Source organism: Cyprinodon tularosa, unplaced genomic scaffold (assembly GCF_016077235.1).
Source record: "Cyprinodon tularosa strain WSP-4 unplaced genomic scaffold, ASM1607723v1 ctg397, whole genome shotgun sequence".
NCBI lineage: Eukaryota > Metazoa > Chordata > Actinopteri > Cyprinodontiformes > Cyprinodontidae > Cyprinodon > Cyprinodon tularosa.
This window is the reverse complement of record NW_024039115.1, coordinates 435,911-452,531: the sequence shown is the minus strand read 5'-3', so window position 1 is coordinate 452,531 and position 16,621 is coordinate 435,911. Positions and strand designations below refer to the sequence as shown.

Here is a 16,621-nt window from a genome sequence, read left to right as displayed (position 1 = left end):
CACTTCCTATCTGATTTAGTGTCTCATAAAGTGATTATATTTGGGAATTTTAACAATCATGCCAACATTGAAGGATTAGCTTAAATGCACTCTTTGGTGTTATTTTAGACTTGCTTGGATTTGTTCAAAATATGCATAGTCCCATGCATTTTCTTCATCATTCTTCAGACCTCATGCTGAGATACTAAATGTAACACAGTGTAACATATACACAATAGATATGGAGGAAACAGAATGATGAAAAGAAGTCCTCAAGTCTTCCCTCAGCTTAAACCTATAGCAGCAAGACAGTAGAGATACCTGCAGGATAAATTGACCTACTCTAACCATAAGCTTTATAAAAAGGGGATGTTTTAAATCTAGTCCTAAAAGTAGACAGGGTGTCTGCCTCAGAGACTGGTTGTTGGTTCCAAAGGAGAGGAGCCTGATAACTAAAAGACCTGCCTCGAAATTCTACTTTTAGAAATTCAAGGAACTGCAAGTACACCTTCAGATTGAGAGTGAAGTGCTCTGTTAGGAACTTAAGGAACAATAAGATTTCAGATAGCTTCATCTCACCTAATTCTTTTTGGCTGAGAGACCACCCTGCATCAAAATATCAGTTGGGTTGCAGTCATCAACAACTTCAATAATACATGATGGAGCCAGGCCTTTTTTGTGTGTTTAGTCATGTTTCTCTCCTAGACATAGCAATGGGCTCAGCTTTTGCTGTGACTAACTGTATGGCTCTTTTTACTTACTCATTCCTTTTTACTTAAATACTGTCTCAATGCTTGTTTGCTTAACTTTTTATTTCCTAGACAGACCCAATATGGAGCTAGGTTACTGTTGCCTTTTCTCATATAGGAAGTATTTATGGATCAGTGCTTCTATTTTCAGTCGGCCTCAGCAAAAGGCTGCTCACACAAACAGTGTTGTGCAGGTGCAGGAGTTTGCCCTGCATGCGAAGAGTTGTCGTTTTGAGCCCCGGCTCTGACTTTAATTGTTGTTGTGTCCTTGGGCAAGACACTTCACCTGCATTGCCTACTGATGGCCAGAGGACCCAGTGGCCCCAGTTGTATGGCAGCCTTGCTGCTCTCAGTGAGCCCCAGGGCAGCTATGGCTACAATGTAGCTTGCCACCATCAGTGTGAGTGTGTGTGTGAATGGGTAAATGACTGAATGTAGTGTAAAGCGATTAGTAAAGGCCATTTACCACAAAGGAAATTTCCTCCTGTTATAAAAAAAAATGTTTCTTTCTCCACTGTTACTGCATGCAAGCTCGGTGTAGAATTAGCAACACCACGCAAGTGAATATCTACTGGGGACAAATGCTCATCCATGAGGAACGTACCTTACAAAGTCAGAGATTTGATAAAATCAGCTTTTCCTTTTTTCTAGATAGAAAACTTTTAACCATTCTGTATATGATATTGTTGAAATGTTTCTGTGACGTCCCGTGAGATCACATGTGTTGTGAATTGGCTGTATATAAATAAAGGGAATTTAAATCAAGTTAGTTAGGAAGGGCTGCCATCCCCCTATAAGTGAAGAGCACTGATATGCCTCGTTTCCTTAAAGCCCCATACAGCAGCAGCATAAAATAAAATAGAAGTAACCATTTGATTTAAAAAAAAAATAACAAAAAAAAAAACAAACAGAACAGAAAAGATCAAATCAAGTAAATGATTTTATTCTAAATACCTATCAAAGCTCACCCTGTTTGATCGGATAGGTGTTTAGTATCCTATGTAAAGATCTATACATACATTTGTATGGATGGATATTCACTGCTTACATTTCATTCTGAAGTGAATTACCTGTGTTTTATCATTGTTAAAAGACAATCTGTATTTTTTACACCACCTCATTGGCATATAACAAAAACTTAGCTTCAAATTCTCATAAAAAAATACCAAGGCTGGATTGGCAATTTTATTCTTTGCAGCAACCAGATCAGCAAAAATAAAGTGAAATAAAATATACAAATGTATGTTTTCCTTCATGTAGTCTGGCCCTAACAACTGATGATAAAAAATAAATGTTTATATAATATGTTTAGAAATAATAATAAAGCTGATGCCTCTACAGTTAATGTCATAATTCAACATATCATTCTGATTCAAAGTTGTATATAAAAACAAATTTCTAATCAAACGTTCACTTCACAAATGTGATCACCCCCAGACTCGTAACAGAATAACAAGGGTGATTTATTGTCATCATTCAAAGGCGAATTTTAATTTTACAGTCATGATTAAATGCTGCAGTGGTCTTTTCTGTTTTTGTTTCATTCTGTGCTGGGTTCCTATTTTATGCACAAAAATAAATCAGAGCAATGTGTTATAATTCTGTTTAAATTTTAACTCTTCCTCCTGATTCCAGTTTGCTCTGAAGTTCCACAAACTGATCTACAGCTCTCACCATATAAAACCTTCATCCTAAGTACTGCTTAATAAGGTCCCTGATCACTTTCCATCATTCGGGCTGTTTAAACACCTATTCATAGATTGTTAAACCCACCATGTGAATGATTTAGCTGCCACAGTTATTAAGAGACAGTCATGTCATGGTGAGTGACCCAAATCCAGCTCTGCCTTGCAACTCAGACAGCCACGCCTCGCCTTGCTTCAAAAAAAGAATGTATTTACATCTGATATATGTACGGTATAAGATAATGATGAAAGGATATTTTAAGTCTATAAAAGTAGGTCTAATAAAGCATCTGAACTCAGATGTGGAAAAAAAAAACTGAGAACACAAAGTTAATGGCAGCAAGAGAAGAAAACATTAACTGGAGAGCAGTCAAAGGATTAGACCAGGGAGACAAATGGTTTTTAGCATGTTTGTTGCAAAAGGGGAAAATGGGTAATGATGCAGACTTGCAGTGTTTTATCATATCTTTAGTCACAGCGATAGAACGGTGATGGAACGGACGTTTAGCTGAGCAGGGCCCTTTATTTTCATCCATATAAACAGCTGATGCAACTGAGATATCATATAACAGTTTAATCTCATGTTTTAGTTTCATTCTGACCTTCAGGTCTGATCTCATCATTTATAACACAACAAAGTCCTCCAACTGATCTACAGAGCAGTGTGACGTGCCACAGATTTTTTACTTTACATTTAGACATGCGATGCAGTAAACAGAGCTGTAGACAGAAGCTGCAGATCTCCCTGCAGGATTACAGCGTAATTATCAGCATGCTGACCATGCTGTGTGCAGAGATTATTAATACATGTGATCAGCTGCTGTACAGGCTTCTTCGTCACTGTCCTCCTCTCCTCGGTTTTCATTTTCAGTCTTCCCTATCAGTGTTTTTTCACCCTCATCTCTGCTACTTTATGTAAGTATTTTCTCTCCCCAGGTCTGGGGTTTGTTCAGGTGCTTCAGGATTTTACCTGAAAACTTATGGTAATATGGTGTGGCTCCTCTTGTAATGTTTTCCTGCTATTTTTTTTCTGTTCTTTTTGCCAAAAAGCAAATGAAACCGGATGCAAAAAGCTAAATGCTCCTGTCAAATTTAGGTGTTTTTTTTTCTTTTTTTTTTTAAGTGATTAGATTTTCAACCAGTTAGAGAAGTACGGCTGAACATGTTCCAGGTGTTGTTAAAAAAAAGGGGGTTTGGTCAACAGTGGCATAGCAGGTCACAATGATTTTCATAAAATGGATCAATAGGAAGCACCACATACACAGAGATCTTCATGAAAATGAATTTCTGCAGGGTGGAATAATACTGAGCACAGACAATAATAATACTGCATCTAGATGGAACATGACTGTACAACATATTCTACTGTAAGGATTAAGTCTTTAAGAACAGTCATATCATAATAGGGGATGAGGGCAGGTCAATAGTTCTCTAAAGTCTCACAGACTCAGAGTATTTGGACCCCGGTTCATGGAGGAATCTAATTATCTGTGAATTCTATGATCTTGTTAAATCCTTTTAGATGATTGATGATTTGAAAACTAAGATGTCTGTGAATTCTCATGTTTTTGGAGTGGAAGTTCTTTGTGAATCTTGAGATATCTGTAGACACAATGTAGACTCTGGGCAGGGGGGTTTTACTAAAGGGCAGTGCAACTCCGCATTCTGGTTGTGTACAAACAGTACAGTCTCTGTAGGCCACAAGGAAGCAGGACCAAAAGAGATCCGAGGATCCTCTGAAAACCATAATCCACAATGCCCGTGGATTGTGGGGTCTATTTCGTAACTGGAATCTGTTTAGATCCCAGTTAAGGTCTGGAGAAGACCAACTTTCTGGTCACTAGCCTACTTTATTTGAATAAGAATAATGAAATCTAACCAGCAGGAGCACTCAAAAAAACACATTCCCCCACATTATGAGGAAAAGATGTTTTTTTAGATTAAACTTTTTTGTTTCAGATTAAGACCCATCAGTCAGGATGAGTCCAAAACACATTGTCTTCAAGAAGGTGTCGAGAGACAAGTCGGTAAGTCATACCAAGAAGCCTGCCCACTTGTTAATCCATCTGCAGGTAAAGTATTCCTATATCAGGTAGCTATATTTACATGGTTCCCTCTGCCTTGTCTAATAGGTGGCCGTCTATATGGCTAAGAGAGACTTTGTGGACCACTGTGACTTTGTGGATCCAGTCGGTGAGTGAGATCTGACTTGGACATAAGATGGTTCTTATTGTTGAAATTTTCTGTTTCTTTATTGAGGTTTCCTGTATAGCAAATTGCCTACGTTCATCATCAGGATTTAGATTCTTCTCCAAAGACAAACTAAAAATGTTTCCATGTAACAAGTTTTTCCATGCCAGGGAGACCACCAACAACAATCATGAGAGCTTTGACATTGATTCCATAGCAACTCTTTACATGTTGCATCAACCTTGAACAACAGGATTAGCGCCCTATTTGCTGCTACTGCTATACATTTTCTGCACATGCCCATTGTGACAGGTTGCATTGCCTGACATGGACTGCTCTTGTTTCTGGTCACACAGATGGCGTTATCGTGATAGACCCAGTGCAGCTAAAAGGAAAGAAGGGTGAGCTTTTGTGTATTCTCTACCTAGAAATTAGCAATAGTGAGAATCGATAGTGATAGAGTTTTTGAGCTTCAGTGTCTCATTTGGGGCTCATTGTTTATAATATGAGATAGAGACAAAACTAGTATTTTCATTCTACCAGTTTTAGATTCATTCTCTGAAAGCACTCTGCTCCAGGATGAAATCGTTCCTTGGGATACAGGATCTGTTACACACGGCTTCTAATTCTTAAACTGAGGTATGACTCTAATTTCTCCTTTTCTTTCAGTTTATGTGATGCTGTCCTGCACGTTTCGATACGGTCGCCAGGATATGGATGTGATGGGAGTGGCCTTCAGAAGGGACCTCTTTGTGGTGACCCGTCAGGTTTACCCAGAGATGCAAGATAAAGAGCAGTTGACCCATACCAAGGTTCAGCAAAAGCTGCTGCACAAGTTGGGTGACTACGCCTACCCTTTCTTCTTCGAGGTGAGAGTTAAAATTGGGGAGTTCATGATGGTGTTCTTTGGGAAGGAGTTGTGCTATGCACCAAGATCTGACCCTGGACGACTCATTGCTCCATGGCAGGAAGAGGACAGAAAATAGGACTTAGGTGCTTGCTAAAATCTAGTTTGTACTATTGATTATACCTTACCTAGGGTACTTAGCCAAGTATTGAGGTCTTCATTAGAACAAAGGTCTTACTTCTGTCTCAAATCTTACTGGACCAAGATATTTACAAGGACTGAGAACCTAGGTATTGGCGATGCCTTAGGCAGGACTGAGTTCAAGTCAGACCCAGGCTCACATCTAACCCAAACAGAGATCTTGATTTTCAGTTCAAATTATATTACATGTTCAAACATAAACTGAAAAAAAAAGTTTCAGTCCAGTTAATCTGCATTAAAACCTTTTCAGTTTCCAGACAACCTGCCATGTTCTGTCAGTCTGCAACCCAGTCCAAATGATGTGGGAAAGGTAGCGGATCCTCCTCTCGAAAATTTTATGTTTATCCATCTATTTTATGTCTCTACTGATGTATGAAGTCCGGACTCACAGGTTGTCTGTTTATGTTGGGTAGAAATGTGCAGTGGAGTTTGAGGTGAAAGCATTCTGTGGAGATAATCAGGATGAGAAGATTGGCAAACAGTAAGTGCAGGTCAGTTTGACACTCAATGATTCAGTCAATTATTGGTTCTTTATGTGCTTTTGCTGTTTTTTTTATCTTTAGGAGCTCAGTTCGACTCACCATCCGAAAGATCCAGTTTAGTCCACAGATCAGTGAAGTGGCTCCATTCGCAGACATGACCTTCGAGTTCCTGATGTCTGAAAAACCTCTACATGTCAAGCTCAGCCTTCCAAAAGAGGTGAGTTGAGCCGGTTCTGAGATCACTCCAAATGAGACAAATTATCTATTGTATTGGCTCAACTTCAGTGAAGGACAAAAGGTTCAGCTATGTCAGATGCTTCAGAATGAAGTACTTAACAGGGTGGTACTTAGATCGTTCAAAGTTGGAGTCATCATCTGTACACCAGAGTACGGATCCACAGACATCAGATAATGATACCAAGGGGGATTTATTTCCTTAATTGCCCTTATTCAGATCTTCCACCTGATGTCCCAGTATCACTGATCCTCAGGGATTATTTTTCTCTTACCAAGACTCAAAATAAACTCTTCATTCCTGATCTGCTCTTTACTTTTATTTGTTTCTGTAAATCCTACCTCACCTGGTTTCTTACCATTGAAAAAAAAACATAGTAAATACTCAGAGGTCCTCCTGAACAACTTACTTCAATGCTTCCTTAAGCTGCTTGCAATAATTCCGAGACAGTTTTAAAGTTTATGCACTGTCATCTAATTTTGCATCTCTTTCAACCTTTAAATTGCAAATCTGTCCTTCTGTTTCTTTGTCTTCAGACGTTTTATCATGGAGAGCCAGTCAAAGCAAGTGTTGAAATCACTAACTCATCGAGCAGGAACATAAAAGACATCAGTTTGTCAGGTGACCTTCTCTTCCTGCACATATCAACATCTTTCACATCTTTGCAAGAGTGTTCTCAGCTTTCTACTAGTGTTACGCTGATGCCATTTTTTTGGCACCAATACGTGGCTGTGCAGTATTGGACGATACTGATACCGATACCATCTGTTTGAAATTGATGTGTGTGTGCGTATAAACGAAGAAATGCATACTACTGGGATGTAAAATAATTGCCATCATGGCTTTGTCAAGCTGCTGCCTAACTTTGTGAAGCAGGAAAAAAACTAATACAAAGTGAATCCAGTAGAAATTTTTATTGCTTAGCTGGAATGGGTGACAATAGTTGAATAAATCTGGTCAGGATGCCTCCTGGACGTCTCCCTGGTGAGGTGTTCCAGGCACGTCCCACCGGGAGGAGGCCCAAGGGGAGTCCCAGGACACCCTGGAGGGACTATGTTTCTCGGCTGGCCTGGGAGTGCCTTGGGATTTTCCCGGAGGAGCTGGCCCAAGTGGCTGATGAGAGGGACATCTGGGCCTCCCTACTAAGGCTGCTACCCCGGCGACCCAACCCCGGATAAGCGGAAGAAGATGGATGGATGGATGGATGGATGGATGGATGGATGGATGGATGGATGGATGGATGGATGGATGGATGGATGGATGGATGGATAGAGTTGAATAAACTTTTGGCTCTAAAAATGGTATCGGTGCCCTATTTGTCAGAACTCGGCAATACTGATACCACCATTTCAGTTCAGTATCGGGGCCCTGTCCGATACAGGTATCGGTATCGTGGCAATACTACTTTATACACCTGCCTCACTATTATACACCTAGGCTTGTTTGAGAAACATGTCTATACCTTAACACACCAATCAATAATTATAACTGTCCTCACCTATACACACTCGCACTTACCTTTGCACAACTCTACGTCATACCACTTTCCTTAAGAGAAAGTTCCTATTCTCCTACATTCCCCTGTCCAGTTGATGATTGAGGTAAATAGCTGCTCTTTAACATCATAACGTGATCAAATATAAACTGATTCTCAGAGGAAACATACAAATATGTCCACCATGCAGTTGTTACTTCCTGTCCGTTGACATTATTTCCTTTTTCCACTGTCTTCAGTTGAGCAGGTGACCAATGTGTTGCTTTACTCCAATGACAAATATGTCAAATCTGTGGCCAAAGAAGAGACTGAGTAAGATTTATTTCCCAAATGAAATGTAACAGTTCTGAAATACATGTATTCTGTAAGAGTTGTGTTGTTTATGCTGTTTGATCCATGTTGCAGTGATTCGGTTCCCTCTGGTACAACATTGAAGAAGGAATACAACCTGTACCCCATGCTGGCAAACAATAAGGACCGCAGAGGAATCGCTCTGGATGGACGACTTAAACATGAAGACACCAACCTGGCTTCATCCAGCATGTATGGACACTTTGAATCAAGCTGCAGATCAACCTATAGAAAGCTGGAGATGATGCATTGTATGAGTAAAGGGGGAGTTCTGATTCTTGTCTCTGTGTCTCAGTGTGAAGCAGGAAGTACTGAAGGAAGTCCAGGGGATGTTGGTCTCCTACAAGGTGGTACTGAAGATGATAGCATCCGGGTGAGTAAACCTCTGCTGGTCTCAGATCAGTTAAGGGGTTCAACCTCTAGTTTGAAAAGTAAATCAACTTCCTGTTGATTATGTGTCCTGTTCTTCCTGTAAGTCATGTTCTGTCAGATGAGCATACCCGGTCAGACCAGCATACCGATAGTCAATACCTGGGGTACAGGTATTGACTATCGTTGAGGGATACACGCCCTCAACAGGTGTGTATCCCTTTAAGTCATGTACAAAAAAAACTATTTAATTGCTTACTTTTTGGTGTTCTTTTGAAGCGTATGATGATCTGACCTTAAATTGTTTTTATACATGACTAAAGGGACACACGCCCGTCTAGGTAGTTTAAAGTCTATTTTTCGTACAAAACTAAAGGGATAAATGCAAATCTGTCATCTTGTGCATCCGTATTGACTACAGGTGTGCTGACCTGACAGAACATCGGCTCTCAGGGAAAATAACCCTCTAAATGATAAATTCACTGATGTCTCTGCTCTCTTTGTTGCTGCTCACCAACAGGGCGGTGGGATCCAGGTATGTACACACTTCAACACGGTCTCTGTGGGCAGGGGCATGTATTCCTTACATTGTGGGGACCATTTTCCACAAATCAAAGCACACTGTTGGGATTGACTGCTTTGTCTGGACCAATGACTGGTCCCCATGGGTACAAATGTTGTTTTGAGTTAGGTGTAGGACTAAGGTGTGAATTGAGTTTAGGTTGGGGTTAGTGTTAAATACCTGAACCTGTAATGGCTAGGTTTAAGGTGGGTGTCAATGTTAGGTTATAGGAATTGGTTACAAATGAATGGAAGTCAGTGGAATGTCCTGACAAGTATAGAGATACAAAATCTTGTGTGTTTTATGATGTTGTGATTACAGCTTTGTGGATTTTCTTACAGTGAGGTCTCTGTGGAGGTTCCATTCAAACTGATGAATCCAAAACCGGAACCAGGTAAAGACATTAGAAATTTTAAGGTCGGCTTATGTTCGACGCCTCTTTTTTTTTTTTTTTTGCCAATACAGCTCTGAGAATTGATGTCCTGTTGTTAGATAATGGCTCAATAGATTTGGTTTTACAAGTGGAACCTTGTAAAGTTGACATAAGGTTCCACTTGATAATTGTGTTTTATTTTATTAGACGTGGCTTTTGGGGAAAAATATTTACAATAGACATGGAGAAGAAAATTGAGGGAAGAAAGGGATGGAGGGAAACAAAGAATAAAGGAGAAATAAAGAAAAGACTGAAAATACAGAATAACTCCTAGAAGTGTACTTCCACAACCGCAAGAAATGGGATGGAGAAAAAAAAAAAAAAAAAACAGCCAACGACAAAAGAGAGAGTATCTCATGGACACAGGAAATAGTTACACACGAACATCAAAAGCAAAACATATGAAGATTACACAAGTCATTCAGAGCTATATTTAGTTAATGGTGCAGCTTAGCAGTAAACACAACTGTGTAACAATGAACACCTGAATCCAAATGCTGTGATGTATATGCAAGAGTTTGCTTCTGAATACAAGCTTTATAAGGCTCAATCAGCACAGGAAGATCTGCTCAACAGCAGAAGTGAGGGGCCCCAGACCCATCCCAAAGAGCCCAGGGCTGACACAAAGGAGACTGGAGCCCCAGACATAGGGAAGGGGAGGCACAGAGACAGCAGCAGCAGCAACCCCCACGAGGGGCAGACGAGGGGCTCCAGGGTCAGACCCCACAGGCTGTGATGCTTATGCATACATGCTTTTCTGATATGTTTCCACCTAGAACATTGCAGACATAGCCTTTGCAGCATTTGATATTTTCCTCACTGTACCTAATAATCTAGCTCATATTGGGGAGTGGTTTATGGCACAGACTGCAAGGTTACAACACCTCATAACACGTACTAATAGAAAACTTGGTTCCCAACATTTTCACTGCCATCTAAGTGACATTTATTGGCCAAACCAAGACGTCAATGGATGTTTATATTTGTCAGCTTCTGAGACGATTAGGAGCTGCTGCCAGTCCGCCATGTTTTCTCCCCACAGAAAACTGTCCATGTAGTTAAAGAATATCCTAGGTGTGCAAGTAGTAAAATAAGAGTGACATAAAAGCTGGAAGAGGGATGTAGACATCAGACACAGCAAAAATAAACCATGCTTTAACGTCCCATCTGTAGGCCATACCCACATAGTTCAGTAGCAAAACTGGACTCACTGGGTCACAATAAAGAGATGTTTCATTAATTTTCTATTCATGTTTCATTAATTGCCTTTTTTATTTCTTCTTCTGCTGCTGCCAATGACCCTCAGCCAAGGGAAGGTAAGACCTCTGCTTCATCACATGAAATTTCAAGGCATCAAATTAAATCTTAATTTTAGTCAACTTGTGAGGCTATCCCAGGATTCTCCAGCTTCCTCTCCAAACTTTGCAGTGAATCTGGAGACATGGTGTTTGAAGAATTTAAAAGGGCCTACCTGAAGGGTGTGGTTTATGGCGATGACGATGAGTCTCCAACTGAGGCCTGAGCCACGATGATGGCTGCCAACATCGACAGTTCAGATCTTCACATACAAGGAGACATCAGAAGAACCGCACATCATAACTATGAAAGATATTTGGTGTGGAATTCTTACAAATAAAATCTGTAGTTGCTTACCTCTGACATTTCTTGGTTAAAGTTTTCTAGTTATAGTTTTATTTTAGGAAGTACAGATTGTAGTTGTCAGCTGTTCTCAGATTAAAGAACTTCCTAAACCCAAAAACTGCAGCGTTTGATTTTGTCTGTTTGACCGTTCATCCCACCAACCAACTAAAAACACAACCATTAAAACAACCAACTGCGCTCAGATTTTCCCTTAGCTCTTTTAAGGGACTCTGAGTATCTGTAGCTGTGAGTTGAACCTGTGAGTTACTCAGTGAACAGTTTCAAACCTGTGAAACTCCTCACTGAGAAGGTTTGGAGTTATAAGAAGATCCTTACACTTCGAAAACACAAGATCCAAGATTTTTATAACACTTTCCAGTCAGTCATCTAATTTCCACACTTAGAGCCATTGCAGAGTTCCAGATCCATGTTCATGTTGAGCCTAAACAAAACTATCAAATTCAGCCTCAGTTAATTCATCTGATCAACCCAGACAATGCTTCATTTCCATAAATGTACAAAGACGAGAAAAAAAAAAACATATTTTCTGTGTCTTTAAGAAAACTTTATGTGAGGGAAGCAGTGCAGCAGATGTCAAAACACATTATTTGACTCCTTTAATGCGAAAAAATAGAAGCACAGTCAAATGCATTGGTCTCAAATGTGAAACAAAATACGGATATACATTGTGGATTAACCAGTCAATCTTCAAGCATCACATGGCAACCATTACCAAGACTTCTATAATCTATAATGCGGTTTTACTGGCTTTGGTTATTAACACGGACGCAACAGGTACTGCTAGTGTGTCCACACGGCATGAAGCCAGCCAGACACCCACCCACCTACTTACTCATACAGTGCCATCACTGACTCACGTTTCCAGCCCAAAAGTGTTCATAAACCACATATATAAGAAATCTTGCCCAATTTGAACCAAAGTCTATTGATCTCTTAGGCCATAAATCTAAAGAAAAACATTTTTTACCCATAGACGGTAGGGCTGGGTAAAAAAATTGATTTAATCGATTTTGAATCGATTCCTTTATATTTGTGCAAAATCGATGTCTAGGGAATGAGATCAATTAGTTTTAAGATGCGTGATGTTCAGATTCAAATGAGCAGGAAAGATGCACTCACTTAAAGCCAGACAGCTGCAAATATAGCCAATAGGTTGACTGAAGACCTTAACAAATGGGGACTGACCAGAAAACACCCTGTAGTTGTTAAAGACAACGCTGCAAATATGGTTTGTGCAGTGAAGATAATGCAGCTCATGCCTGTCTGCTGTGTCACGTCTGATTGCTCGAGTAAGGCTTCACTTTTATACTTTTCACAAACAAGTTTGCACTTATGAGAGAGTTTTGTTCACATCTCAAGTTTAAACTATCTGATTTACAAGTTTGCACTTTATGTTTAATGTGACAGGAAAAAATTCAATGCATGAGTATTTTGAAACACAGTTGAACCACTTTCACTATTGTAAAACAGATCGAATCGAAATTAATCGATTTAGAACTGTATGAATCAAAATGGAATCGATTCAGGACTTTGGCGAAAATATTCAGCCCTAATAGATGGCCATCCTAAACTGCCAGATTGGGAAACATCCCAACCTGGGAACAATGCAGGTAAGACAGGAAATGGTAGCCTTTACATGCAAAACCCCATCATGCACCGCAACATATTTTTGCAAAATATTCTAACATAAATTTGCCAAATACAAGAGGAACATTGTAGTTTGGTTTAAAGAAAGCATCTTAGTTTTATTATAATTTAGTTTGTTGCAATGACTTTACAGTTTGAAGAAATAGATCATTACACCATATGCCAACCGTCACAAGGATGTGCATGACAAGGAAGGGTTATATATACTGCATGCATCATTTAGGTAGTTAACATTGGATTACTTCTTGAGCTCCTTGAGTTATTTACTGTCACAGGTAGGTGTTTCGCCCTGCCTGAGCTATTGGGGGCACAGGAAGTTTGTCGGTGGAAAAAATACATCTTGATTTTCCAAAAAGGTAATCTGATAAACAGAAATTGATTTCATTAATTCATTTCCATTCTGAAAGACATACTTTTCCACACACTGGGTATAACCACTTTATAAACCAGCTTGTTTGGCTTTAGTCTTGCTGCAACCAGTGTTCTGAAAATTATTTCTCCTATTTTAGCTTCCCTTCATTGGCTTCCTATCCATGTAAAATCCTCCTTCTCCCATATAAAGCCTTAAATGGCCAAACTCTTGTCTTATATCAGGGATCCAATTGTTCCTTATGTTCCTAACAGAGCACTTCACTCTCAATCTGCAGGTTCACCAGTGGTTCCTAGAATTTCTAAAAGTAGAATGGGAGGCAGATCTTTTAGTTCTCAGGCTCCTCTCCTGTGGAACCAACTACCAGTTTTAGTCTGTGAGGCAGACACCCTGTCTACTTTTAAGGCTAGGCTTAAAACTTTCCTTTTTGATAAAGCTTATGCTGGGCATATACTGTGCGATTTTTTTTTTTCAATCGTTGAACGGAGCTACAGCTCACACTGTTGACGAAACCACAGGGTTTCGTCGTACAGTGTAAATTTACAACTTACGATGTATTTTCTCACACTGATGCTCTAATGCAATCTACCTGCTTACACTGTACATCCAAAAACCACATTGGACTCAGCTCCGCAGTGAGATGGGACTCGTCTATCCAGAAGACAAAGAAGTAGAAGAGGAATATGAAGCTCACTAGAGAGAAACACGCTGCCTCGGCAGTTTTGTGCTGAAAGCCCTAAAAAGAAAAGGTGATGACGTATTTGGACAAAGACATGGCTGAGCAAACGTGGCTACTACAGTTTTACAGAAAGAACTCCATTTCACTTGCACTTCTCACTTCTGTGTTTTAGTCTGAGAGGAAGAAGAAAAAGTAGAATCCTTGTTTTCCCACTGAGCGATTTGCCCATGATGGTCGACTGAAAATCAAATATGTTTGATTTTCTCCTCACCTTACGAATCCTGATCAGGAGGTAGTTGTGAGAGGCTGATCGCCCCTCGTTACCCCCTGTACACTACACGACTCACGATGCACAATCAGGCTGAAAGTTGGGCTGATCAAAAAATGATCTTATAACTGAAAAGTCGGCTTAGACTGCTGGAGGACGTAGGGTAACTTTCCTCTCTCCAACATCCAAATTTTATTCTCCATTTTTTTTTCATTATTTGTTTTAATGCTAACTTGTAACAAACAAAATATATAATTGCTCTTTGTCTTTATTTTTTTTACTTGTCATAGTAGCCACATGTGGCTTGACGCTCTGGCACAACCCTGAAAGGAGGCTTTAGCTTGACTGCCACCATCAGCAAGTTCATGATAGTGATAGAGTTTATTCTGGTTTTAAGTGTTTAATCCTGGTTCTCTCATGGACATAGCCATTAGTTATCCTTTCACTATGACTGGGTGCGTCTTAGCTCTGTTATTCTTTTGACCTGTAAACCAGCTCAGAACTGCTCAACCATTTCTTTCCTAGACAGAGCAACCTAGTTTACCATTACCGTCTTAAGTAAATATTACTTGTAACCACCCGCGCAAGGATGAAACAAACTCAGTCCTAAAAATACACGTTCTTTATTAAAGAAATAGACAGAAAATCCTTTACCTCTCTTCCACAAAACTGATAGCCTAGGGTAGACAATATAATATTTAAACTCTGACATTAGTGGATGGCGGACAAACCCGCATAACCAGAACCAGAAAAGTCGCACACTTATAAGGCTTCACAGCCTTATAAGGCTTCACAGGCTTCACAGGTGAAAAAAATACTGCAGACGATCACCACTCAGCACTGCAGACAATCAGATGCAATATAACATTGTCTACCAGCTCACAGCCTCGTGGGAGAGTGAACAAGGAGAAAACAAACAGTTCAATGAAAAAAAGATAAAAAAACAAAACAGTTAGTCCGCCCTCACAAGTAAACAACAGGACCAAAGACATCAAACAGGGTCGGACTAACTAAAAGAAACAAAACATAAACCTAAGGACAGCAGGAGCAACAAAAAACATCTCTGTAAACAAACAGAAAACACCAAATTACAAAAATAATGCAATCAAAATATTATTTTAATGACTACCTTAAAATCTCTAAAAATACCTGTATCGCGTACACCACCCTCATCTGCCTGTATACACAGCCTGGTCTAAAAAACCTGCAGGGCCTCCTAACAAGGAAAAGAATGGTTAAAATTTACATTCTTCATAATAAAAGTTCAACACTCACCCACATTCTTGACAAATCTACAACGTGTTGAATCCAGATACGTCCTGGCGTCCCATGGAAACTGACACCTTTTAAGAAAGTTTGCAGCTTCCGCTTTTATACTGCTTGGACCACGCCCACCATACCACCTGTAACATACTTATAGATCATGGCTTCTATGTTCCTTTTATCCATCTGTCCCTGTCTTCTTAAAGGAAAAGTCTGGTCAGCAAGGAATAATCAATGGATCATTATCTATACCTAAAACTAATATGTTTGTGGTGATTTATAGAATTTAGCATTAATCAGTAAAAAAATTTTAAAAACAATAATTTTCGTCGTGATCACCAAGTGCAGGACCAGCCATTTATGCCCAAATATAGTAACCCCTCCCACCTGCCAGCTTCCAGCAGTGACGTCACGGTGCGGTAAGCCTTGCGCCATTTTCCCCACTTTACAAGCAAAATCAATAGGAACTACTAGACACATCTGCAATCAACAACAATTATTTAAGATTTCCAGAGGACTGACATTGCCCATGTGCAGGGAAGTTGGATGTTGTAATACATCGGGTAAAGATAAAAAAGAAAATTAGTTATTTCACCTTTTCGATTCATGATCCTCCACGAACGGGTTCATCGTTGGATTGCCAACTTGAAGAGGGAGGATTTTGCCATTGAACTTCTGGCCAGAGAAAAAACATGTAATATGTAGCCAACATTTTGAAGAAGAATGTTTTCAAGATGACTTGAATAATAGCGCGTTGTGACAAACACCAGATACAGCATTGGGACTTGCTCAACAGCCGATAGTGTTCTTTGACAAACATGTCTCCAGTAAAGCACATTCAAATGAAAATTAATATTAATTAAAACACATATCATTTATTGAACAGTATGTAACAATTTCATATGTAAAGTACTTTCAGATGTTTCAATTCTGATATGGCTGAACTTTTCCTTTAAACTAAGTTGGCCATGGCAGAAGGCCATACAACGCCTGTTTCTGCTGAATGTTTCTTCCTAATAAAAGAGAGATTTCACCTCTATCGTTGCATCATGCATACTTGGTATAAGGGATTGCTGCAGTCAACAACACTTTCCAAGCAAATGTCCATTGTTGCCACAAGTGATTTCTTCAAAGTCATTGACTCCATGCAATCA

At 39.6% G+C, this 16,621-nt stretch overlaps 1 protein-coding gene and 1 long non-coding RNA gene across 2 annotated transcripts; one reads left to right on the top strand and one right to left on the bottom strand.

Annotated features, from left to right (window-relative positions):
• Positions 1–3,174: 3,174 nt before the first annotated feature.
• LOC119791582 (S-arrestin-like) lies at positions 3,175–11,337 on the top strand. The gene is made up of 16 exons (XM_038297766.1): positions 3,175–3,328; positions 4,373–4,440; positions 4,546–4,606; positions 4,960–5,004; positions 5,273–5,472; positions 5,902–5,961; positions 6,065–6,132; positions 6,215–6,350; positions 6,905–6,989; positions 8,103–8,175; positions 8,269–8,406; positions 8,510–8,587; positions 9,104–9,118; positions 9,487–9,539; positions 10,885–10,894; positions 11,007–11,337. Exons 2-16 carry the CDS (start codon positions 4,393–4,395, stop codon positions 11,098–11,100), a joined length of 1,164 nt encoding a protein of 387 aa, XP_038153694.1. The 5' UTR covers positions 3,175–3,328; positions 4,373–4,392; the 3' UTR covers positions 11,101–11,337.
• Positions 11,338–15,050: 3,713 nt separating this feature from the next.
• LOC119791589 lies at positions 15,051–15,616 on the bottom strand. The gene is made up of 3 exons (XR_005281876.1): positions 15,480–15,616; positions 15,354–15,420; positions 15,051–15,267 (listed from the first exon to the last, which is right to left on the bottom strand). It is a non-coding gene; the product is annotated as an uncharacterized LOC119791589 (long non-coding RNA).
• Between the last annotated feature and the right edge of the window lie 1,005 nt (positions 15,617–16,621).

Excerpts from the sequence above, each read along its gene's own strand:
- LOC119791582 (XM_038297766.1), top strand. The coding sequence starts at position 4,393 with ATGAGTCCAAAACACATTGTCTTCAAGAAGGTGTCGAGAGACAAGTCG. Across the intron at positions 4,607-4,959 it reads TGACTTTGTGGATCCAGTCG|ATGGCGTTATCGTGATAGAC; the intron begins GTGAGTGAGATC and ends CTGGTCACACAG. Across the intron at positions 6,990-8,102 it reads AAAAGACATCAGTTTGTCAG|TTGAGCAGGTGACCAATGTG; the intron begins GTGACCTTCTCT and ends CACTGTCTTCAG.